Source organism: Ochotona curzoniae, unplaced genomic scaffold, assembly GCF_017591425.1.
Source record: "Ochotona curzoniae isolate NIBS_2020 unplaced genomic scaffold, NIBS_Ocur_1.0 contig_46, whole genome shotgun sequence".
Taxonomy (NCBI): Eukaryota; Metazoa; Chordata; class Mammalia; order Lagomorpha; family Ochotonidae; genus Ochotona; species Ochotona curzoniae.
Window position 1 is genome coordinate 6,732,322 of NW_024466340.1, and position 24,956 is coordinate 6,757,277.

At 55.4% G+C, this 24,956-nt stretch overlaps 3 protein-coding genes across 8 annotated transcripts in view; 1 reads left to right on the plus strand and 2 right to left on the minus strand.

Moving 5' to 3' along the window:
* MPHOSPH9 (M-phase phosphoprotein 9) overlaps window positions 1-6,788 on the minus strand; it is a 43,725-nt gene extending 36,937 nt beyond the window's left edge. For both annotated transcript variants that reach the window (XM_040987092.1, XM_040987091.1), the window contains exons 1-3: window positions 6,198-6,788; window positions 4,774-5,026; window positions 1,772-1,925 (exon numbers count right to left, since the gene is read on the minus strand). In XM_040987092.1, the coding sequence (XP_040843026.1) occupies window positions 1,772-1,925; window positions 4,774-4,874 (255 nt within the window). In that variant the 5' untranslated portion in view covers window positions 4,875-5,026; window positions 6,198-6,788. The remainder of the gene's footprint in view (window positions 1-1,771; window positions 1,926-4,773; window positions 5,027-6,197) is intronic.
* Window positions 6,789-13,419: 6,631 nt separating this feature from the next.
* On the plus strand, window positions 13,420-15,854 carry MTRFR (mitochondrial translation release factor in rescue). The gene is made up of 2 exons (XM_040986889.1): window positions 13,420-14,660; window positions 15,636-15,854. Exons 1-2 carry the CDS (start codon window positions 14,379-14,381, stop codon window positions 15,852-15,854), a joined length of 501 nt encoding a protein of 166 aa, XP_040842823.1. The 5' UTR covers window positions 13,420-14,378.
* Window positions 15,855-16,800: 946 nt separating this feature from the next.
* On the minus strand, window positions 16,801-24,111 carry CDK2AP1 (cyclin dependent kinase 2 associated protein 1). 5 transcript variants are annotated; one of them, XM_040986892.1, is made up of 5 exons: window positions 23,634-23,950; window positions 20,021-20,118; window positions 18,470-18,596; window positions 17,361-17,432; window positions 17,156-17,274 (listed from the first exon to the last, which is right to left on the minus strand). In XM_040986892.1, exons 1-4 carry the CDS (start codon window positions 23,686-23,688, stop codon window positions 17,365-17,367), a joined length of 348 nt encoding a protein of 115 aa, XP_040842826.1. In that variant the 5' UTR covers window positions 23,689-23,950; the 3' UTR covers window positions 17,156-17,274; window positions 17,361-17,364. The 5 variants fall into 5 exon arrangements, with proteins under 5 accessions (XP_040842824.1, XP_040842827.1, XP_040842828.1 ...); XM_040986891.1 differs by having other exon boundaries at window positions 17,156-17,263; window positions 17,359-17,432; window positions 23,634-23,948; XM_040986890.1 differs by having other exon boundaries at window positions 16,801-17,432; window positions 23,634-24,111.
* Window positions 24,112-24,956: the final 845 nt, after the last annotated feature.

Consider the following 24,956-nt stretch of genomic DNA (forward strand, 5'->3'; position numbering starts at 1 on the left):
GAATCCAAAGCGGAACTGCACTCGAACCAGATCCAAGTGGGATCCTGGATGAAAACATCTCTCAGTAACCACCTTTACCACGAGCTTGAGCCTTGTGGCTCAAGTCGTCGCTTTGCACACTCTGGGATCCCATGTGGGCACCAGTTCTAATCCCGGCACCCCACTTCCCATCCAGCTCCCTGCTTGTGGCCTGGGAAAGCAGTCAAGGATGGCTGAAAGCCTTGGGACCCTGCACCCGCATGGGAGACCCAGAAGAGACTCCAGGCTCCTGGCTTCGGATCGGCTCAGCTCTGGCCATTGCGGCCACACTAAAACATCAGGGGCATTTTGTTTGCTTTCACATTATTATGAAAAACACTTCAAAACACTAAATAAACTAAAATTTTACAGATATATTTTAACCTTTATTCTCTGACCCTACCACGATTAACATCAGGAGGCCAAGTAGTAACCCCCAGTAGCCAGGCACAGCAGAAAGAGTGGAAAGACACAGGTTGCTACGTGGGCTGGGGAAGTCAATGGGCCTTCCGATCAAGCCGTAGCTCAAATTCACAAACACTTTTGGATTCTGACTGCAGGCACTGATCTCCAAGTATTACAAATAACAGCTTCTAGTCAATCATGAACTTTACACAAGTTAAAACTACACTGTTGAGCTGCAATGCCTCATTTGTCACAAAGCATGTATAAACAGATATACCAGAGGAAACACTTAATAACTCAATTTTTAATCGTGTAATTTTACAGTACCATTTTTATAGGTTTTTTTTTACATTAGCAACTATTCACTGGTATATAGAGGAAAGCATGAAAAGTATAAAAACCAAGACACTGATTTTTAAAGTACGCAATAAATTACTCTTATAACTTTAATAGTTATTGATAACTAAGTAATTATACTTTGGGATACTGCTATTAAATTCTCAAACAAAGTAGTAATCTTTCATTCCACGTATTTTGCATTCCAAAAAAATTGCACAAACTATATTCTAAAACCATGATTAACATTTGAAACAAAATTGGGTGCTAGTGATGTTTTCTGTTTTATAAAGCATGACCAAATCTTGAAAGTCCATCTCGACTATTATTGTATGAAACAAAATGCAGTGTGCTTCCAACTGTTAAATTACTTTATCACAATTGAAAAGACACCATCGGGCCTGGGTGTCATTTCTAATCTCGGCAGCTCCACTTCCCATCCAGCTCCCGGCTTCAGAGCAGCCCAGCCCCAGGCTCTGCCACATTTGGCAAGAGCTCCTGAGGATGGAAGACCTCCCCATGTTTCTCCTTTCTCTCTCCTCCATCTTTCAAATAGAAAAAAAATAAATAAACCTTTACAAAACAAACTATCAATGAAACAGCTAAAAGACACCACTGGCCTAAAAGTAACACGGCGTAACCTCTCCCAGCTGTGTAAACAGGTACCTAACAGCAACTTTGTAACTAGAACAACCACAATATTCCAAAGCCGACTTAGATTTTTTTTAAAGGGTAATTCCAAAGGACTTCCAGCAGAGTTCCAGGACTGGGAACAATTCCAAGACAGCTGAGGTTCCCAAGTGGCATGCACAGTCGCCTGTCCATCTCTCCCACGGGGCTCAGACCTGCGACCCCTTCTCATGTGCCCAGTGTCGCCCCCACCGATGCAGCTTGTCACTTCGATTTAGCAGTAACTGAAGTACCAGGACATGCTCCAGGACATACATTTCTAATCATTTCAAGTTTAGATATAACTACTTTAAAATTGCAAAGATAAAGCAAAACCCAGTACCTCACAATTTTTCCACAGCTCCGAATCTGTCTTGCCACTGTGCTGCAGCTCTTGCATGAGGGAGGCGATGGCCTGCACTGCGCCCTGGCCGGCAGCTGGCCCGGTCTTCCCTGGGAAAGAGGACACCACGTTGGCACATAGGTGGAGACTACTTCTGTTGAAACATAAATAATGCACGTGGTTTTCATTCTCCCAAAGCGTTGAATAATTCAGCAGCTCAAGACTTAGCAGAACAGTACAAAACCACTGACATTCTGTCCTCCTGGAGGCGCCTGCCTCATTGCTTGGAAATCTGATTACAAGCTTGTCCACAAAAGGCAAATGGCAGTCAAAGACAGGGCTTTCTCAGGAACACAAAGGAAAGTCTCCAGAAGACATGGAACACTCCAGAGCGTCTGCACAAAACCAGCTTGTGCTAAACAATCATAAAGAGTTTCAGCCGCTCGGGTCCAACTCATGATTCCAGAGGCCTGTCTGAGCCAGGCTTGAGAACAGCGCTTCCCTGTGCACGCGGATCCCAGGGCCCAGAGCACAGGCCAGGCTGCGAACCGGATCCCCTCCCGCGTGACCTCCTGATGGCCATCGCAGCTGAGCCAGGCGAGGCAGGACTGGGCTGACCTGGCGGGGACAGCACCGACTCCACGGGGACTTCTTTTCCAAACTGGACAAGTTTCCCATTTGTGTTACAACAAACACAGAGTAATTTAAGACACTAAAATAAACCCAGCCACTGAAAGGTTATTTGCATTGACTGACTGACTGCTACTTTGCTTTACTTCTCAAATAACTTCTAAAAAAACTGGACAGTAAATGGAAATAACGGTAAAATAACAGAATCAGAGAAACTGAATTAAAAACTGAAAGAAGAAACTGACTCTGTTCCTTCAAGAACTCACACTATTTTGTTCCTGTCCACAAGCAGGGAGCTGGATGGGAAGCGGGGCCATCAAGACACGAACCAGCATCCACATGGGACCCCCCCGGCATGTGCAGGGCGAGGACTTCAGCTGCTAGGCTACCACGCCCATATCCTTTTAAGCTGCCTTGAATTCCCACCAAGGAGGGAGAAGCCAGGGAACACAGAATTGCTTCCATATCCCTGGGGCTCAGTTTTCGGTCCCTGATCAGCAACCCAGTGTGTTCTGAGCCTGCGCCTCACTGCAGCTCTATTCAGTGGTTCTTGCCTACTCCAAATTAGGAAATCAAATAAACCAACCTAGTCAGACCACATACAAATTGAGAGTAAACTGGCTCTGATTAAAAGCAATGAACAGGGTCCCAGTGTGATAGCCTAGTGGCTAAAGTCCTCGCCTTGCACGCTTTGGGATCCCATGTACGCACCGGTTTGTATCCCGGCGCCCCACTTCCCAACCAACTCCCTGCTTGTGGCTTAGGAAAACAGCCGAGCACGGCCCAAAACCTTGGGACCCTGCATCTGCGTGGCAGACCTAGAGGTGACTCCTGGCTCCTGGCTTTGGATTGGGTCAGCTCCAACCGTTGCAGCCACTTGGGAAATGAATCACTGGACAGAAGATCTTCTCTGTCTTTCCTTCTCTCTGTATATCTGACTTTCCAATTAAAACACACACACACACACAATGAGAGGCTGGGGCAGGGCAAGTTAAGCCTCTACCTGCAACACCAGCATTCTATATGTGCACCAGTTCAAGTTGCTAGTGTTTCACTTCAGTCCAGCTCCCTGCCAATGCACCCACACAGGAGACCCAGCAGCAGCTCCCGGCTTCAGAGCAGCCCAGCCCCAGGCTCTGCCACATTTGGCAAGAGCTCCTGAGGATGGAAGACCTCCCCATGTTTCTCCTTTCTCTCTCCTCCATCTTTCAAATAGAAAAAAAATAAATAAACCTTTACAAAACAAACTAACAATGAGACAGCTAAAAAACAAAATGCAGGGTCTGGCATTCTGCATAGGCACCAAAGTCCCAGCCATTCCACTTTCAGCTCAGCTTCCTGTTAATGAGCTGGATAGCCAGCAGAGGGTGGTCCAATGCGCCCCTGTGGCCATAGAGGAGACACACAGGGTCCAGGCTCCTGGCTTCCCACGGGCGCAGCATGGGCCACATGACCACTGGAGAGTGAAGCAGCAGACAGAAGATCTTAGTTTCTTTCTCTCAATCTGTTAGCTCTGCCTTTCAAATAAGTAAATACATCTTTTCAATGCATTTGTGTTGATATTTAACTCAGAGTTGATATTTCTGCTGATTCCGTAACATTCAGCTTTTTCAAAATTTATTTATTTTTATTGAAAATAAAAAAAATTTCCAATATTTTCCAGGTATACAGAGAGAAGAGACAGAAAGGAATATCTTTCACCCATTTATTTACTCCCCAAGCAGCCACAATGCCCAGAGCTGAGCTGTTCTGAAGCCAGGAGCCAGGAGCCTCTTCCATGTCTCCCTCATGGGTGCAGGGTCCCAAGGCTTTGGGCCGTCCTCGAATGTTTTCCCAGGCCACAGGCAGGGAGTGGCATGGGAAGTGGGGCACCAGGATTAGATCCAGAGTTTATGTGGGATCCCACCACATGCAAGGCTTTAGCCGATAGGCTAACACGCAGGGCCCAACATTCACCTTTGTTACCTCCCAGATTGCCGTTTCTGCAATATAATCCCTTATTTGTACCACTAATGTAAAAATGCAGCAGTAGGCTCAAGCGCGGTGTGGCATAGCAGCTAAAGTCCTCACCTTGAATATGCCAAGATCTCATATGGGTGCTGGTTCTAATCCCGGCAGCTCTGCTTCCCATCCAGCTCCCTGCTTGTGGCCTGGGAAAGCAGTCGGGGACGGCCCAAAGCCTTGGGCCCCTGCACCTGTGTGGGAGACTTGGAGGAAGTTCCTGGCTCCTGGCTTCGAATCGGCCATTGAGCTCATTTGGGGAGTGAATCATAGGACAGAAGATCTTTCTCACTGTCTCTCCTCCTTTCTGTATATCTCACTTTCCAATAAAAACAAAATATATCTTAAAAAAAAACCTACTGCATTCTTACCTATGAGTATGCACGTTAAGTCCAAGACAACAGGGAGAAATTTTGTGATCAGAACCCACAGATGTTTCTGGTATGCTTTTAACCAAGTCAGAATCGTCCATAGCGTACAACTGCTACCCTCTGCTGTTCACGGGGGGCGGTTCTCGCACGGCCGGAGGGCCCTGAGTCCATGTCCTCTTCCGGCTCATCGTTCACACGCATCATCAGTTGTCAACATTCAGACATGTGAAACACACTAAACTTTCAAGAAGGTCTGCAAATGAAGAAGGGGAAATGTTAGTACAAAAGCCTGTAAGTCAGCAGCTCTTGTCTTGGCTTTGGGAACCCTGACTTCTTCTATTCGAATCTATGACACGATCCCTAACAGCCACAATGTGGAAACCATCTGGATGTGCGCAGACAGATCAAACCCACAACACACAGCCACGCGTGGGTAGCTACAGGGCTGCAGGCAGGAACAGTGCTCCGAATCCTGCAACAGAGACAGCAGGCCAAGCGGAGGCCGTCCCAAAGCCTGTATTACTGCACAATTTCTTTTACAGGAAATATGGAAGAGAGCCAAGTCCACCAGGCCATGGAGGAGATTAAAGGTTACCCAGAGCTAAGGGGTGCAGAAAAAGGGAATGAGTGCAATGAGGATAGAGTCTCTTTTTTGGGATGATGAAAAAGTTCCAGAATGAGTGATGATGGATGCTCAATCCTGTGAATACACAGTATACTTCCAAAAGGGCAAAATGTATATCTCAATTATATATCTCAGTTTTAAAAACCAGGCCTTGGGCCTAGCACGGTTGCCTAGCAGCTAAAGTCCTAGCCTTGCATGTGCTAGGACCCTATATGGGTGACAGTTCTAATCCCAGCAGCTCCACTTCCCATCCAGCTCCCTGCCTGTGGGCTGGGAAAGCAGTCAAGGACGGCCCAGAGCCTGGGGACCCTGCACCCGTGTGGGAGACCTGGAGGAAGCCCCTGACCCGCTGATGGGAGATCTCTCTCTGCCTCTCCTCTCAGTAAAATACAATCTTCCTTTCAAATCAAAATAAACCTTTTTTAAAAAAATTGTAACAACAACAACAACAAAAAACCCTACATTAAGGGTCACTTGCAGAAACAGTATCATCTTTTCAGGCAGAACTTCAGAACTGTAGTTTAACAATCAAGATTCGGGATACAAATTTATTATGTCACAGTCGGAACTCTGACGCGCCTTGCTCACTAACGGTGTGTTCACCCACACAGTGATTAGGACCACTGGGTAGCTACCCTGGCAAGAAGCACCACGATCAAGCTCAAGTACCTTTTATACCACTCAACCTTTCTCATTCCGCGCGCAGTCTTTAAAAAACCCACATGGTTTGCCAGGCCAACTACAACTTTATTCACCCTGGCAAACTGGCTACATCAAGTCAATTATTCCTCAGGAATACCTGCATTTAAAGCAGGGGTGCAATCAAGGGAAGAAACCTGGCCCGGATCCGTGCGCACTCGGGAGGCCAGCCCTTCTTAGCAAGTTCGCCCGCGGACAGGTGCACGAGCTCCGGGATCTCCCGGAGGACAGACACAGCGGGCATCGAGGCCGGCGGGGGACCGCTCCCGGATCGGGCGCCGGGGTGCGGGCCTCGAACGATGCAAAAAAAAAAAAAAAAAAAGAAACAAACTTGTCAGAGAACGAGGATAAGAACAAGGGCGTCTTTTTTCTTTCCTGTGTGCCGTCCCACCGCGCCCTCGCCCTCTGAGGAGCCGGGGCGGCGGTCGGCTGAAGGGGAGGCCCCGGCCCCGGCGGGGAGAGGCCGCGGTGTCCCGTCGCCCTCGCGCCCACCGCCCACAGAGCGAGGGCGGCTGGCGACTCCGTCAGTGCCTGAGGGAGAGCGAGGGCCGCCGCGGGCGCCACCGGAAGCCCGACACTCCGTCAAAAACACACACACACGTCCCCCGCCCCTCAGGCAGGGCGCCCTGCGATTGGGCCGCGCGGGTGTCACTCAAGGGCACCGAGTCTAGAAAAGGAGCACGCAGCACGGCACAGCCCCCCACTCGCCGGCCGGCTGCGGTGGGCGTCAGGCTCCTGGCCGCCGTCGCCCCTCACGCTGGTCCCTCTGTACACTCAGGGAGGCGTCCGGGCTGTGTCTTCCCTAAGTTTCAGCCCTGAACCCCCACGGCTGGCAGCGCCTCCGAGACCCGCGGCCGCTTACCTGGCCCCGCTCCCACAGCCGATGTCAGGGTCGAGCGAGCGGCCTCTCGCGACCGTTAAACTCGGAGCGTGCGCGCGCCCGGCGCCTCGCCTGCGATTGGCTGCTCAGGAGGGGGCGGGGACGAGCGAACGCAACGCGCTCCCGGTCGCGCCGGGGGACGGGGAGGGGGCGGGGCAGCTGTCTTGTCCCGCGCTCTGATTGGCTCTCCGGGAACCTGCCGCCTCCACGCGGGAAGGACGCCTCGGCTTGTCGCGTGCGCAGTTAGGAAGAATGCGCGCGCACGCTTGAGTGTGTGTGACAGGTGAAGGCTGCCGCGGCCTGAGAACGGCGCGTGCGCAAACCCGGGAACGCGGTTGCGTTTTTCGGGCGGACATCGGGCGCTGGAGGCCCATCACGAGACCAGGTAAGCGTCCGTGGACAAGCCTCTGGAGCGAGGGCTGGAAGCCGGGCATCCTGTTTTACCTCGCCTTGTGATCGTTGTTAGCTGAGGTCCTCCCTGGCGGGCAGGAGGAGCCGGCCAGGATCCCCTGCTCCCCAAAGCCGCGTTTTACCTGGACCTGGTTCGCTCCGGGCCGTGGACTCAGCGTGCTGGAGGGAAATGGGACGAGCTGTGGCCACTCAGCACGTGCTGTTAGGCCTGGCGCCTGGCAGGTGTCGACTCTTCCCCCGCGAGGCCTTTCCCCCTGGGCACTCCCAGCCCATCAGCGCCGTCCACCTTCAGCGCAGTTAATCCTGAAACTGCTTGCAGCCTCCCGCGCAGGAGCCCTGGGTCCCACACTGCAGGGCGTCAGCAGGCACTGACCCACAGGGTTGGAGGGAGCACCGAGAAGCCAGTACACAGGAAGCGCCTCTGTCCTTGGAATGCCCGAACCCCCGAAGTGCAAACAGCATTCATACTGCGTCCCACACCCCATCAGTGTCAGGCGCCAGGCCATGGTCCGCTGACAGCCGCTCCTAAGCCGTGCTTAAGCCGGTACTACACTCTTGTGATACCTAACCAGAATTATGTTTAAGCGCAGGGCCCTCTTCTGTGACCCTGTTTCAAGCCCCACCAAAGAGAAAGAAACCTCCCTGACCTCAGTCATCACAACATGTGCTGGAGACGTTCTAGAATCTTGCACACAAAGAATTAAGAAATCTGAATTTGTGAGGCTTCTTAACATGAAACTGTTAACCCTAAAAGTGCTGAGCCAGGCAGAAGGCAGGGAACTGCTTTTGCCCACGACCCTGATTCACTTGGTCTGGTTTGGGTGTGCCGAGTCTGGCTTTCAGTGGGATGGTTGTTGAATGCTCTTCTCTGTCCTAGGAGCACGCTGATCCGGGGTGCTGGTGTGTGGATTCAGGGATGTCCTCTGCTCACCCTGATATTTCTTACCCCAGGTTGGATCGTAACTTAAAAATTTGAAGTGGACATTGCCTTTGGCTACTAGAGCTACACAGAAGAGGTGCCTTTTGCAAAGCTTTATAAACACCTAGAAAGGTAGTTGAGTTTTGTTTTGTTTAAAATTTATCTGTATTTGAAAGTTGGAATCACAGAGGCAGATAGATCTTCCTGTTGCTAGTTCACTCACCGGGTGGTCATAGTGGCCATAACTGGGCTGATCTGAAGTCAGGAGCCAGAAGCTCCTTCCAGGTTTCCCATGCGTGTGCAGAATCCCAAAGCTTTAGGCCATTCTCCACTGCTTTTCCAGGACACAAGCAGGGAGGTGGTTGGGAAGTGGGGCAGCCAGAACATGAACTGGTATCCATATGGGATGCTGGCACAGCAGGTGGGGGCTTAGCCTTCTACACAATAGCACCACCCCAAAAACAGGTGGTTTAAAAATCTAAACAAATTGTTTCTGAATATAGATGATAGAAGTAGAAGGTGTCACAAATTCAAGGAACTGGGCTCAGTTCAAATGGCTCAGCAGGCTAGTCCTCACCTTGCAAGTGCCAAGATCCGACGTGGATACCAGTTCCTATCCCAGCTACTCCACTTGCCATCCAGCTCTGTGCTTGTGATCTGGGAAAGCGGTTGAGGACAGCCCAAAGCCGTGGAACCCTGCACCTGCATAGGAGACCTAGAAGAAGCTCCTGGCTCCTGGCTTCGGATCTGCTCAACTCCACGGTTACATCCACTTGGGGAATGAACCAATGGATGCAAGATCTTTGTTTCTCTTTCTCTCTGTAGATGTGCCTTCCCACTGAAAATAAGCCTTTAATTTAAACAACAACAACAAATTCAAGCTACTTAGACTTGTTGACTGTAACTATGTATTTAGCTCCTCCAGTACTGGACATTTTGCACTACGCGTCGTCGGTAACCTTGCACCTCTATTAAATGGCCGTTATACTGTCATGATTATCATATAATATCATAGCATTGAATCCCTCAAGTGTTTCTCCTTTGTCTTGAGGTCTTCAGACTGACATGCTGGAGTGACATCTTCCCCATGGAGTCAGCCAGTTGGCAGTGGTAGCTCGTGACGGCTGGAGGTGTTTGGTGTCCTTGACCGGAGTATTACTTTGTGCCATTGATTTTTATATCTAAACACCTGTCATTTGTGTGGCCTTCCTCACAGCAAAAAACAAAACGAAAACCTAGAGCTTAACCATTCAAGACAGAAGAAAATGATCAGTCTTAATGAACATTTAGCATCTCTTTTAGTCGTTTGTGTTTGTTCCACATGATTTTTCTTACTGTATGACATAATTCCTAAAGATTGTGTGTCTAAGGCAGGGTTGGCTTTCTGGAAGGTGTGACCTGTCTGCAAGCTGACTACTTTTGCATCATAATGACCTTGGCTTCTGAGTCACAGGCTAAATTCATGACCTCACCACAGGGCACAATCATGGGCTCCCAGAACTTGAAGTAGACCATTCAGTAATGTGCAGGTCACTATCCCGGAGGGAGAGAGGCGCTGGCAGACTGAGCTGATGGAGTAGAAGGGAGCGGGAAGGGACAGGCTGGCAGTAGGAGTTGTGGAGCCAATCAAGCCACCACTTGCAATGCTGCCATCCCATATAGGATTGCCTAGCTCAAGTCCACACTGCTGTTTCCTTCAGCTTCCTGCCAATGGATCCTGAGAAGTGATAGTTCAAGTGCTTGGCTCCTGCCCCCCAATAGGGGAGAGCTGTGTAGAGTTCTGAACCCTCAGTCTGGGCCTGGGACAGGCCTGGCTCTTGACAGACATCTGAGGAATAAGCTATCAGATATCCCCTCCCCTCCATTAGATTAAAATAAATTTTTAAATTGACATTTTTTATAAAAAGACAAGGTATGCATATCTTGTGAACGCTAGTGAAGCAAGCTGAAGAAAGGAGAAATTGTTTCAAAGATTAAAACGAGAAATTTTTCTGAGATGCACATAATACAGATCTTGTGGTGTTTTTTTATCTGAAAAGTGTTTACATTCAAATATAAGAATATTGTGTGAAAAGCTCAGCGTGGTAGCCTAGTGGTGAAAGTCCTTGCCTTGCATGCACCAGGATCCCATTTGGGCACTGGTTCTAATCCCAGCAGCCCCGCGTCCCATCCAGCTCCCTACTTGTGCTCTGGGAAAGCAGTCGAGGACGGCCCAAAGCCTTGGGACCCTGAACCCACGTGGAAGAATTGGAAGAGACTCCTGGCTTCGGATCAGCTCAGCTCTGGCCATTGCAGCCACTTGGGGAGTGAATCAGTAGGCAGAAGATCTTCCTCTCTGTCTCTTCTTCTCTCTGTATATCTGACTTTCCAATAAAAATGTAGTAAATCTTTTTTTTTAAAAAAAGATCCTCACTGGACAAATATACATGCCTTTAACAAAATTATTTTCATTGAAAGGCATATTGGCAGATCGTCCATCTGCTGGTTCACTCCCCACATAGCCACAACAGCCAGAGATGAGACAATCAGGAGCCAGGAGCTTCCTCCAGGTCTCCCACATGGGTGCAGGATCCCAAGGCATTGGACCATCTTTTACTGCTTTCCCAGGCCACAAGCAGGGAGCTGGAAGGGAAGTGGAGCAGCCAGGATACAGACTAGTACCTGTATGGGATCCAGGTGCTTAGAGGTGGAAGATTAGCCTGCTGAGCCATTCTGCCGGCCCCAACATTCCCTTTTATAAACTCCTCAGATCTGTCAGTTATGTCTGAACTTGACCCTGTTGGGAGGGCCTGGGACACTGAAAGGGGCCTTAGCCCAGGCAACCAGGTGTCTGGTGTGTACACCAGTAGACGAAAAGCAGAGTGAAGGGGAAGTCAGGATGGAGAACACGCCCTGGCAAGCCTGGACCCAGACGGGACTGAAGGCCGAGCCGTCGTGTCAGCCGGTTTTCCCTTTCTGCTGGTGCTCGTCCCCATCTTTCCTTTTCTCTCTTAATGTCACGATGAGCTCTGATCTGAGCAGCTGTCATTGTTCCCAGAGCCTCGGCTTGCCTGTGCGTATCACAAAGGCTGAACTCCAATGCGCACTTTTTCTTTGCGCTTTGCAGAGTGGAACCATAGGTCGTTTTTAGCAGTCCTTGGAGTGGGACCTGGGCTCCAGGAGATTCTAAAAGTATCTGTGATTGTTGGGTTGGCTATTAGCCTGAGCTCTCAAAGCAGCCAGGGATACAGTGGGGGTCAGGGGGCTTGGATTCCAGCTGGCTGGAGCCCGCCCAGCGCCTGCCAGCTCTGAACTGGGACAGAAGGAGAGATGTGGAGCAGCAGGCTGGGACGAGGCCGCCAGTCAAAGCAGATGCCTCTCGCTCCTTTGTCTACAAATGTCGCCGCATCTCCGCCTGGCTTCCGCTCTTTGTCGTCGCACTGTGTGCCGGTGCCATCCTGCCTGCTCAGGTTTACCAGCCAGCGGAAGAAAAACCCCAGGCGAGGCAGGCCCGGCGTGAGAAGCTGTCCACTCACAAAGGAATTGTCTGTGGACTAATGGCAGAAATCCAGGGAGACTGAACACTGCTCGCTTGATTCTTTGTTGGCGAGGTTTCAAAAAGAGTACCTGCATTTATGTTTATTTTATTTTTACATAAAATCAAATAAAAGTTTTAATTTTCTTTTATAAGATTTACTAGTTAACTCCCAACCAGTGCCTCAGCCAGAGCTGAGCTGAGCCGACCCAAAGTCAGGAGCTTCTTTCCAGTGGCTGCAGGGTCCCAAGGCCTTGAGCCACCCTCCACTGCTTTTCCAGGCTACAGCAGGGCACTGGATCAGAAGTACAACAGCCCAGTATTTCCCAGGGCTTGGTGCGCCAGGAGCCCATATGGGCGCTGGTTCATGTCCTGGCTGTCCTGCTTCCCATCCAGCTGCCGGCTGTGGCCTGGGAAAGCAGTGGAGACTGGCCCAAAGCCTTGGGACCCTGCAGCCACATGGGAGACCTGGTGGATAGCTCCTGGCTTCAGATTGGCTCAGCTCTGGCCATTGTGGCTACTTCAGGAGTGAACCAGCAGATGGAAGATCTATCTCTCTGTCTCTCTTCCTCTGTGTGAATCTGACTTTCCAATAAAAGTAATAATAATAATAATAACATTTTAAAAAAGAAGTGGAACAGCCCGGACGTGAACCAGCACCCATATAGGATGCATGCAATGAAAGCTGAAGCTTTGCCCACTATGTCATGGTACCAGCCCGTCATCCTCACAATTTAAGCAACAGTAATCTTGCAGGCGCTGCCTCCACTGGTGTAACCTGTATTCCTCCTAACCAGCCACAGGGTGCCTTATCAGCCCCAGTTTAACTACACCCAGTGGGACTGCACAACACTACGAGCATCACAGAAGGAGGTGGGTTCAGCGCATGTCATCATGTATGGCAGCCCTGTGCATGTTACTTGAGCAGTCTGCTGTGTTGCACTAAGGTACAAGTGAAGGATGATCCTGTCGCCTTTAAATCCCAGTGTCAGCTTCTCTGATTACTAAGACAGAAGTCTACATCAAAGTGCAGCAGGCCAGGTGTTTGGCCAGGCAGCTAAGGCCCCACCCAGCTGGGACCCTGCACCCCTCCACCAGAGTACATGCAGCCCCTGTGTAGCTCTGCAGACCTTAGCAGACAGTGTTGGTGATTGATGGGAGCCTTGGATTGCATTCCCAGCTCCTGGCTTCAGCCATAGGCAGGCCCGGCTGTTGGCAGGCATTTGGGGGAGGAAAGCAGAAGATGGTAGCTCTGTCTGCCTCTGGAGAAGAAACCAGGTGCCAGGACAGCATCTCGCACAGGTACATGCCCTGTGTCTCAGTCACACGTCTCACGCAAGTGCACGCCCCAGGCCCTGGCTCAGTCAGTGATGCTCTCAGTCACAGGCTGAGGCAGCCTGGGGAGTGAGCTGCTGGGAAGCCATCTCGTGCCTGTACAGACAGCAGCCACCGCAACTAGGATTTTTGAGGTCTCAGAGCTTGTTTTGAAGGTTTACCAGCTGCTCGGCCTTGGGAAGCATTGGGCAGGAGCCACGTGGTATGTGTGGGCAGCTGCCTGAGTTTCAGCACCTCCACCTGATGACAGATTGTCGCCAAGTCCTTCAGGCTGCAGGTGGTGCTGCAGGTGAAGGAAGTCCCTTCCTTCTCTTGTCTGTTTCACTCATGTGCGATGGGGCTGACAGGGTCCAGCTTCCCTGGTGGCCAGAGGAGCAGCAGACCCACTCTCGCCCTGTGCTCACGGGAGAGCTTCCAGATTCTTCTGCCTTTATCCCTTGAAGCGAAGGCCTTATGGGACTCTGCATCCTCACAGCACTATGTTCTGTTGACTTGTTCACAAATTCATTTCCCTGCAGGCAATGTCTCAAGTGGTTACTGAAAATTTATTGTTCACCAACACTTTCTCTGACGTGTGACTAGGAAGCCAGGCTGGCTCTTCTGTTTGACTCCCTTACCATACCGCACCAACACGTGGCGTCAATAGGCACCTCTCAGTCAGCGGTTGGGTGGTAGAACCACGAAGGCCAGTTGGATCCCAGTGCTGGCAGTGCAGCAGGCCGGCCGGCCGGGGGGAACAGATGTTCCTATTCAAACCCATGAAACTGGAAACATTAAAAAACAACAACCATGACAATGATGGATGGTGATGTTTATGGTGCCAGACTGCGTGAGCTGAGCTCTAAAGCACGCTCTCATTCTGATGTCGTTACACTGTGATTCCAAGGGTCTCGAACACTTCAATACCGTCCCTTGCCTGGCCCTCCTTGCTGGGTGTCCCAGTTAGCATCTCTGTTGAGTTGCAGCCCTGATCCTCTGACTTTCACACCTCTGAGAAAACAGCTCTGGGTGCGCGGGGATATTTTTGGTGTGTTAGCCAGCAGCACGTGGACCAGTGGGAGCGGAGCGCCAGGTTGCAGAGTGGTGCTCGCTGGGGCAGTGGCCCTGGTGAGCTGCATGTGCCCTGGGTAACAGATGGCTGCTGTGCTCCCAGCGAGGGCGTCTGAGGCTGGCCTTTTGCTTTGTCTGACATAGGTCCTGAGCAAGCAGAGCCACGGTCACCATGCCTGCCTCGGGGCTGTTCCGTTTTTCGGCACCGCTGACCAGAATATGCCCCGTGCCCTGTGGGGCCTGGTTTTGGGAGAGGCTCACGTGGTTGTCCCCAGGAGTGGCTGTCACTGCCGTCCCAGCAGCAGGCAAGAAACACCAGCCCGCACTGCTTGCCCTGGATGAGAACGAGCTGCAAGAGCACTTTGTGAAGGGACACGGGCCAGGGGGCCAAGCGACCAACAAGACCAACAACTGCGTGGTGCTGAAGCACTTGCCGTCGGGCATCGTGGTGAAGGTAGATGGAGGCCGACCCCCAGGGCAGCTGGAGAACAACTACCAGGCCGCCCCCAGGGCCTCGGCTTCCCCCACCCTTGGCAGAAGCTGCCGACCTCCTTGGGCCCAACTGGCCAGCTGGCAGGCGCAGCCCAGTCCTGCTCCTGTCGGGGTCACTCCTGAGCAGAACCCTGAGCCCCTGTTGCTAACAGCTGTGCCTGCTGTCCAGTTCCAAGCCAGGAGCTCAGGAGTTCAAGGTCAATCACTTTTCTGATCCTACCTGAAACAGTGTCCTCCAAGAGTAACAAAATTCTAGAACCTTACCTAACCTTTAGTCTACCTGTTTTACACAGCTGACTACAATTTGGTGGGTGTTTCTATAAGATTAATGTATTTTTATTTAAAAAGTAGATTTTACGGAAAGAGAGGGGGAGAAAGAGCTTCCATCCACTAGCTCACTCCCCAGTTAGCTGCAGTGGCCAGAGCTGAGGCAATCTGAAGCCAGGAGCCAGGAGCCTCTTCCATGTCTCCCTCATGGGTGCAGGGTCCCAAGGCTTTGGGCCGTCCTCAAATGTTTTCCCAGGCCACAGGCAGGGAGCTGGATGGGAAGCGGGGCCACTGGGACACGAAGCAGCACCCATGTTGGATCCTGATGCATGCAATCAAGGAATTTAGCTGCTATGCTACCATGCCAGGCCCAGAATTCTACACTTATGCATGGCACACCCAAAACATCAGCTAGATACACTGGTCCATGTTCTCATAATTATTTGGGGACTTGGAAGATACTTGAAGGCAAAATAACACCTAATCACAAAACAGCCCCAGCAAAAGCTGCCTAATGCAGGCCAGGTGCAGAGGCTGCGGTCTGCCTGCTGTCCCTGGCTGCTGGGATCTCCTGGCCTGGGGCCTGGCCTTCCGGGCTGTCCCCTTCTGGAGAGCGCACAGGTCCTGCCCATCTCTGCCCACACTGCATTATAAATGCCCTCTTTTGCAGTGCCACCAGACCAGGTCAGTGGAGCAGAATAGAAAGCTGGCTCGGAGAATCCTGCAGGAGAAAGTGGACGTCTTTTACAGGGGTGAAGACAGCCTGGTCTTCCAAGAAAAGCGGGAGGCCGAGAAGAGGAAAGAGGAAAGGAAGAGAAGAGCAAAGGCGACCCTAGAGAAAAAGAAAATGCTCAAAGAGCTGTGGGCGTTGAGCCAGGACGCGCCCTAGGGACGCAGGGCCCACCCAGACCCCAAGACCCTCCCGGAAGGCGGCCAGCAAGTCCAGCCCAGCACCGTCCCAGCACTCACAGGGATCTTGGGAGAGACATTCCCCAAGCCTTATTTTTTTTAAGGTGGATAGTTACTTATCTTTTATTATTATTATTTTAATTTGTTTTACTGAAAGGAAGATCTACAAAGAGGAGAGACAGAGAAAGCTCCGTTTGCTTCCCCAGCGCTGGCAGCTGCTAGAGATGAGCCCATCCAAAGCCAGGGGCCTCTGCCAGCTCTCCCACACTTGGGCCATCCTCCACCCCGCCAGTGGGGTGTGGATCAGCCGGGACACAAACCAGCACCCACACGGGATGCTGGCACCTAAAGGTGGAGAATCAGCCTGCTGTGCCATGGCACCGGCCCCTGTTTATGTTTTATATAAAAGGTAACACTTTTCTTGAAAGATGTGAGATGCATTTCAGGGAGAATCAAGTGAAACCTTCCCAGCATCTAACGGCACCTTGTCATCCACAGAAGACCATGTTTTCCCAGGACTCTCCCAGGGAGGCTGTGGCGGGGCGACTGGAGGCCGTCACCCGCGTAAGCAACTCAGAGGGAAGCTGCCCACTCGTCCTCCCTGATTCGGAGCACGTGGCATAGTCCCAGAGCCCTCAAGCTGGGTCTGACCCTGCCGCCTTTTTCCCAGCCAGCTAATAGACTGGCCTGTTGGGAGGAGTCTGGTGCTCACACGTTAAACAAACCAGGAAAGATACGGCACAGGCCTGTACTGGACGCCCGCGCGCACACACCCAGCTCGCCCAGGTTCTCCCTGCTGAGCATTCCATGCCGGCCTCTGGCCTGCTGCTCTATCCCAGGCCCTGCCCCAGCCCACTGCCCCTGTGCCAGCGCCACCAGCCTCTTGCTGGAAACGCCTCAGGGTCACACCACATCTGACCACAAACTGTTAATGAAAATAAGCTTTATTACATCAAGTAATAAATACAAAGATGTAAACGGTTTTAGTCATTTTCTTCCAGATGCTCTCTCAACTTGGAAGGAAAGCCTGAACAGAAACTCCACAGGCTCGGGCTCCGGGCGGGCTTGTCGCTCCTCTGTATTTATAACCTGTGCGCTAATAGTCATGCAAATGCTCACACACACACAAACAAACAAAAAATGCAGTTACATGAAGCAGATCTACATGGTACAGGGGAAGCATCCAAAGACGCTCAGAGCTGTATTAACTTCCGAAAGGAACAATGAGGGACTCAGGTAACAGAAACATTCAAAACAAGATGAAGGGAGACAGTATCCAGGTGACGCCATGCACCTGCTAGCCAGTGCCGGGCGTGGGGAGGGCGGGCCAGGGACCTGGGTGCTTCTAACTGCAGAAATTCTCGGTCCTGGAGACGGCAAGTTCAGAGCCTAGTGAACCGTGGGAGGAAGACCAAAGGTTACCATTGAGACCACGCGTGTCATCCGCACAGGGGTGAACTGTGCCCGCTCATCTTGCAGCTGACCAGCGGCTAGGAGCGGGCGTTCCGTTCCGTCTCAGCCAAGCACTCCCGGACCAGTCCTCGTGCATGAATGATGCCTGCAAGAGAAGAAGAGCTGGGAACGGGCCACGTCAGCCCTTTAGGTACCACTGGCCCTAGGCCCTGGCTCAACAGCCCTAATAGCCCTTTTGTTTGTTTATCTTGCAGCATGCCCACTGTGCTGATTCGCTATCCAAGTGCCTCCCACAGCCCAGGTCTCCCACATGGGGCACAGAGACCCCAGTGCTTGGGGCCACACTGCTGCCTCCCCAAGCTTGCCATGGGCAAAAAGCTTCGCTACCCAGAGACATACAGCAGGCCCGGGCACTCCAACCTGGGCCATGGGACTCTCGACCAACAGTTGTAAAAAACGACACGAAATCCTATCCCACCCCTCAAAGCCCCTCTCTCCCAGCCAACACTTTACATTCCCTAAAACTCTACCCCTGCCTCAGGGTGGCACCTGCAAGCTCTCCCGAGGTCACTGCACTGAATGACAGCACCAACATCCACACCCCCAGCTCTGGTCTTCAGGCCCACAGCAGGCACGCAGCCTAGCGGTCAGGAAACACAGAGCCCTGGGCCAGTCACTCCACCACAGGACAGACTCTGGGACATGGCAGCAGCAGAGCGCCTGCCTACCAGCCTGTGCGTGGATCCCTCGCTGTTGAATTTCAAGAAGTAAACGAGTGAATGGGAGCCCCCCCCCCCACTCTCTCTCTCAAATAACTTTTAAAATGTAAAAAAAAAAAAACCAAACAAACTTCCAAGTGTCCTTCCTGTCACCCAGCTCAGCCCCCAGTGCAGAGGCCAAGGGCACAGCAGGCCCAGGGACCCTGACCCACCAGTTACCCATCAACTGCCTACAGAGGTGCCAAAGCATCAGGGCTACAGGGCATGGGGCTACACAGATGGCCCACCCGCAACCCTCTCCAGCAGCGGGTAGGAATGCTCATCAGAACGCCCCTCCAAAGCTGGCACCCAACGCTCACAACCCTTTCCCTAATGTTGCCACTGCAGACGAGCTCTCGAGGCTGGGGGACCCTGTCTGATTCTTCCCGAAGACAGCCCAGGACAGGGAGCTGGCAGCGCTCACCTCGCTTCAGTCTCTCCATGGCGCTCTTGCTGCCAGCGTAGGTGGGTCTGATCTCTTTGCCCAGCTCCTCGATGATGGCCAGCAGTTCTGCGTACTTGCTCTGGGGCACCTGGCTGTTCCCAGTTCCCTAGGGTCAGAGAGAACATGGATCCAGAGACAGCCAGCGTGCTGACCCGGCTCCCAGTCCTAGGCACAGGTCCAGCCAGCAAGTTCCTCCATTGTCTCAGAGAAAACAGAGAACCACCAGCCCACTGCAAGGACAGCCCCCAGAGGTCCCCAATCATGGCCACACCTGGGCTCAGTCGGCCTCCCCCGTGCCACTGTGGACCACCCAGCAGCCCCCACCAGAGCCTACAAGGAATTCCATGCACACAGCCCAGCCCACGAGCAAGCAAGCACCCAGGTCAGCGAGGCAGGGCTCCCCACGAGCCAGGGCATCAAGGCCACCTGTGCAGGCCTCTCCTCCACTTCCACCTCAGGCAACTGCATCAAGGGGACCCCCTCGCCCTGCAGGGCTGCGGCCTGCACCCCCGTGGCCTCACGCTCCAGCCACCCAGCCTGGCCCAGCCCCTCTCTGGCTGCCTGTGTCCACCGCTGCTGCTGGCAATGCCACGAGATGGCCTGGACATTGCGCTGCCGCTCCAGGCTGCGCTTGGGCCCATCCTCCCCCCACCACCTCTTCTTCAGCCGCTGCCCGGGCCGGACCCGGGCCACTGACAGCTTCTCCTCCCGAGACAGGTGAGTCTGGCAGGGCATGACCAGGGCAGGGCCACCCCCTAGGGCCTGGGCAACAGCCTCCGTGGTGACCCTGGAGTGAAGAACCTTCAGGGTGGCAACCATGGCACGGAGGCCTGGGGCGCTCCCTAGGGGCACTGTGTCCCTCAGAGTCAGGGACTGCCACTGAAGCTGTGGTTTCCTTTCTAAACTGATGAAGAAATGGCGCCTGGGCCAGCAATGTGGCACAGCAAGCCACCACACTGCCTGCAACACCGGCAACCCAAATGGGCACTGGTTTGAATCCCTGCTGCTCCATTTCCGATCCAGCTCCCCATTACAGGGGCCTTGAACAACAGCTAAGGATGGCCCAAGTCCTCAGGCTCCCGCACCCACGTGGGAGACCGGATGGAGTTCCAGGCTTCTGGCTTCAAACCGGCCCAGCCCCAGCCACTGAGGCCAGATGAAAGTGCTCATGAGCTTGCTTGTTCACTCTGCCTTCCAAATAAATAAATCAATCTTTTTAACAACAGGAACAAGCTGTAGGAGACTGGGGGTAGGGCTGGCTTGCAGCCTCCTGTGACCACCCTAGAAAAGTGGGCCCTGAGCATCAAGGGTCCCAACACCACGAACAAGTGACAAAGGGGCCCTGTGTCCCTGCTTAGGCGCTAAGGAGCAGGCTGGCCCTGCCTGCCCAGCACCCAGAACCACCAGCATCAGGAAGATGTGCAGGCTGATAGCCTGCCTTAGGCCTCCCGCCCCTCCCATCTAGAACATTCTCCTGCTCCGAGGCTGGACAGGACATGTCCCCGCAGAGCCCTCAGCCCACTGCCATACCTGGGTGTAGCCCAAAGACGGGGGCCCATAGTCACTCAGCAGCTGGCGGTACTGGGAGGATGTAGCCATGCTGGTGGAAGGTGAGTGGACACTCCCAGCTGCAGAAAAGGGAGAGAGGGGTCAGGAGGCTGCAGGCCTTGCCCAGGGAGGGCCACAGCCAGAATGCCAAGGCCAGCAGAACCACCTCTTCCTGCCCTCCCATCTGGCACGGCCCTGACACAGGGCCCCTTTGACGGCAGATGACGGCAGGTAACCCTGAGTCACCAACACATGGGGACCACATCCCACAGCCCCCCCGTCCACGCGCTGCTCTGCCCGGCCCTGGCCTCGCCTGTCCTGTCCCCAGAGTCCACCTGCCGTTCAGGCTGGACCTGGGGGAACTGAGATGTCTCACAGCAGCCATGTCGGTACGTGGTCCACCGGATCACACAGGGAACAAGTCGGGAAGCCCCCCGAGCCTGGGGACAGGCATGTGGACACACAAACAGGAGTCCCAGACTCTGTGCCACCTCCGGTCTGCCCCTCACCCTCCCGCCACACAGGATGGACAGGCTTGAGTGCGGGCCAAGCAGAGCATACAGACCCCATGTCTGCAATGCCATCATCAGGGACGTGACAGGACGCAACAGGGCTGCAGGTGGGCGAGATGGCCTTCCAATCACACACACTGCTCACCATGGAGAACCGACCCAGGCTGCCATGGCAGCTGCCAACCCGCCACCCCAACCCCCACCCCGCTGCTCCAAGCCAAACAGCCTCTCCTCAGGCACACCTTGGCCCCAGTGATGGACAGCTGGTGCCAGGCTGGCCAGCCCAACCAGCTGCTCTGTGCTATGGGGGAGGGGGAGGAGGGGCATGCAGCAGCCAGGCGAGCGCCCCCCATACACAGAGTGAGACAGACACGTTAGCAGGGGGAGGGGATGTGGGACATACAGGCCACTCGGCCCCCCGGGAGAGGCATTAGCAGGAGGCAAGCGCCCAGGAGGGGCCAGCCTGGGCCTGCCCTGGATCCCTGTAGGACTCAGGCAGACACTCAAGCAGGGGCTGCTGGGCAAACATCGCACCACTCAAAGCCTAAGCTTCCACAGATCTCCTGTGGCTCCCACTCCAGCAGCAGGCACTTGCCATGCCCATGAGCAGAATGGGGGTACCCCCAGCTGCCCACCAACATCAGCCAAATCCCCAGGCCCTGAGCCTTCTGAGGTGCCCCCGGACTGGGCATCCAATCCTGGTCCCTGCCCAGTGTCATCTCCCTGGGCTGGGCACCAACGGGGTGAGGCACGTGCAGGGTCCCAGTGCCCTCTCCACCCCTCCTGCTCACCTCCCCTGCGTGGCCAGGAGCTGCTCCCACCAGACAAGGCCCTCCCCTCGCTGGGTCTCAGTTTTCCCAGCTGTTGGAGGCAACACTGTACAGTGGGGTTCCAACTCTAAGAGCCGCCCCTGCCCTGGTAGATAGCTCTGGGGTACACTCCAGTGGGCTATGGAGGAAGGCCAGTAAGGGAGAACGTGGGAGGTGACCTCCAGCGCATGCCAAGGCCAGCCCCTGAGGCAGCCTCGGGGGTGCCCCCTCCTTCCTGCCGAGCAGGGCAGTCGCTGAGCGCCAGACTTCACGTCAGCACACGGAGCATCAGACAATGCGCGCAGTGTGCAGGAGCCGGGAGGGCTCGGCCGAGGCCAGGAAGCTCCTGGGGCCGCGCGCCTCCCCGCCCCCACGCCAGACAAAGAGCGGCCTGGGGAGCTGGCCGCCTTCCCGCCACTTGGGGCGCCTGGGGGGCTCTGGGGCGGGGAGGCGGAGGCTTTGTCTAACTCAGCCACTGCCACCCCCGGCCTGGCCGCAGCTTGGCAACCAGCGCAGGAGGCAGGCTGGAGGGTGTGCGGCAGGATGACAAGGAAGGGCTCCAAGAGTCCATCTTGGATGCAAGTGGCGGGCGAGAGCCAGGCTTCCGGCCGAGGGGTCTCAGGGGAGGTGGGTGGCCCCCATACTCCCCAACACCCAGGACGTCCTGCCACATCCTCATGAGAAAGCAGAGATCCTATGCACAGGTGCCAGCCAGCCCAGAACAGGGCAGCAGGGTCTCTTCCCCACCCACCCCCACAGTCTCCCTTTCTGTGACCCCAGAGCTCCAAGGGCACCTCAGGGCAAGTCCACCCAGCTCATCACCTGGCTCCCCCACCCTCCCCAGCTCAGACGCAGGTGACACCGGCTTGGAGAAATCCCACTTGGCAACAAAGCCTGCCTTTGTAAGGTGGCAGCCTCCCTGGACCCCAGAGGAGGGGATGATGTGGCCCCAGGAGTGGCACTTGGCCCTCTGGGCTCAGATCCACACCTGAGCAACTCTCCCTGGGCATGCCGCATTCAACCTCCTCCAAACCCCAAACCTGTGTCCAAGAACCACCCCTCCGCACCAGATCTCTCCGCCCAGGGCCGGGTCCCTCCTGGGATTTCCATCCAGGAGTCCACGCAGGAAGGCCGGCGGCCAGCCGGAGGCCAGTGGCCAGCGTGGCACTGCTGCTGACCTGCAGCCTGGCCCCTCCTCCCTCAACGCCTCGGCTCCTTACCCTTCCCACGCTGGTTCTCCCCCCACCCCACCCCCACAGACCCCAGCGCACCTTCTTTTCCAAGCAGGAGAGGGAGGTGTATGTTTCCAAACAAGGCTCTTAAAAGAGGAACCCTAAGCAGAACACAAAGTGGGGGACCCAGAAAGCTGCGCCTACGTGCCCCGTCCCCAGGGGCCCTGAGGCAAGCCCCTAGGCGCAGCCTGCTAACTTCTATAGGAGTTTCCCGGGTGCCCGGCTCCTGCACCAGAAGGCAGTGGGAGCCCATGAGTGGGGGGCTCACAGATGCCGGTTCCAGCGAGTCGCCGCCAGCCCTCCTTCCGCACAACCCCAGGAGCCCGCACCCTTCCACAAGTTCGGTGCCTGCGCGCCAGCCTTATGGGGACGTCCTGCCAAACCGGGGACGCAGCCCAGCTCCCCAGCGCCCTTAGACCGAGACTACAAGAGTATCCCGGCCACTGGCGACCCCGTCCCGCCCCGTCTGCCCCGCGCCCTCAGGGCCGGCTGCAGCCTGGCATTCGCCCACAGCGTCCTTCCCACGCGGGGCCTTGGCTGCACACGGCGGCCCCAACCGGGGCCTCTACAGCGCTCCCCGGGGCCACGCGGCCCCGCGCCCCGCGCTCGGTTCCCGGCTCCCCGCTCCCGGCGCGGCCCGGCCGCTCCCGAATCCCGCCGGCAGGGGCCCTCGCCGAGCCGCCCAAGAGCCTAAGGAAAAAGGAGCCGAGAAAAAGCCTCCCCCGCCCTCGCCCTTGCCGCGGTGCTCCCCGCGATCCCCAGCCACCGGCGTGGGGGGCGCCCCCGCGTCCCCGGGCTCGCGCCCCGCATCCGTAGGCCCGCTGAGGTGCGGGGCGCACCCGCGAACTTTAGCGGCGGGCGCCGGAATCATGGCGGCGGCCGCGCTGCCCTGGCCGGGACCCGCTGCCCGGTGCCCGCCGCCCCCCGGCGCCGCTGCTGCCCCACACCCCCACCCCGGGGTCCCCGAGCCGGGACAAGGCGCGCGGGCCCCCAACTTGGCGGCACTTGGGGCGCGGCGCGCGCAGTCCGGGCGCTCACTCACCGGCGTTGAGGGCGGCGGCGGGCATGTGCGCGGCCAAGTTCGGTTTGTAAGACATCCCCCCGGGCGGCGGACGCGCCGGGCACAGCCGGGCCAGGCCGCGAGGGCGGCGGCGGCGGCGAGACCGGGAGGCGACACGGCGGCCCCGGCGGCCCCGCGCCCGTCCGAGCGCCCGCCGAGCGCCCGCGCACTTTTTGTTGTTGACGGCTGGGGCCGCACCGGCAAATATGGCCGTCCCTCACCCTGACACCGCCGCAGTCGATCACCCATACATCGGCGGGCGCAGAGGCGGCCGCAAACTTTGAGCCGAGCCAGCGCCGCCGGCCGGAGCCGGGAGGGGCGGCCCGGCGTCAGGGGGCGGCTCCGCCCCGGCCGCGCCCCGCGCCCCGCGCCGCCGGGAGCGCTCACGCCCGAACTTGCCAAACTTTGGGGGGCTGGGGTCCCGGCGCGGCCCCGCCGCCGGCGCGCTCCTCACGCCTGCGGGCTGCCGCTCGGGTTGCCGCCGGGCTGTTCTCCTCAGGGTTCCCAGGCTGGCCGGGTGGGATTCCTGAGGTAACTTAGCGTGTCTTTCCCTCCCCCTCGGCGGTAGGGACAGGGATGGAAAATTACCTGGAGAAAATGGAGGCGAGCCCCGGAGCTCGTGGGCGCCGAGGTCCTGCCGGGCGCAAGGCCGCCTCCTGACCCTGATTTCGCGTCAGCGGCAGGGGTCTGCAGGGAGCGGATTTTAACCCTCGCGGAGACCTGACCGCAGCCCAGGAGAGTCCTCCTCCTGGGGGAAAAACGCACCTCGGCGCTCGCTCGACCCCCGGTATTGTCGCGTGCCCGTGACCCAGGGGGCGCCTGCTGTGTGCCAGGCTCTGAACGGTGCCAGGATGCAGGAAAGGGGTTGGAAAATATCTGAGCAGCTTACTGGCCCAATGATTTTTGAACTGCATTTTGGGGACTACGCTCCCCCCCCCCCTTTGCAGGGAGTGCTGCCCCCGACAAAACACCTGGGGGGCTTTGCTGGCTTTGGGGTTTCTTTCTCCCATCCCAGGGTCAGCCTCACCTGGGCATGGAGGGCACCCGGGGCCCCTTGGCAGCTCTCAGAAAGGGTGCCTGTGGGAAATCTGTCTTGAATCCTTGAATGCACAAAGGCCACCACAGAAATTACTCTCCCAGTGGCACTGGTCACATTGAAGTATGTAGAAAATAGTCCAGTTCAAGTGAATAGCATTTTACTTAACACCATAAATTCCAAGTGCAATCTCAATATGTAACCAACAGATTGATGTTCAAGATTGTCACAAGGGCGAGATTTTTACACACACCTGTTCATTCCCCAAA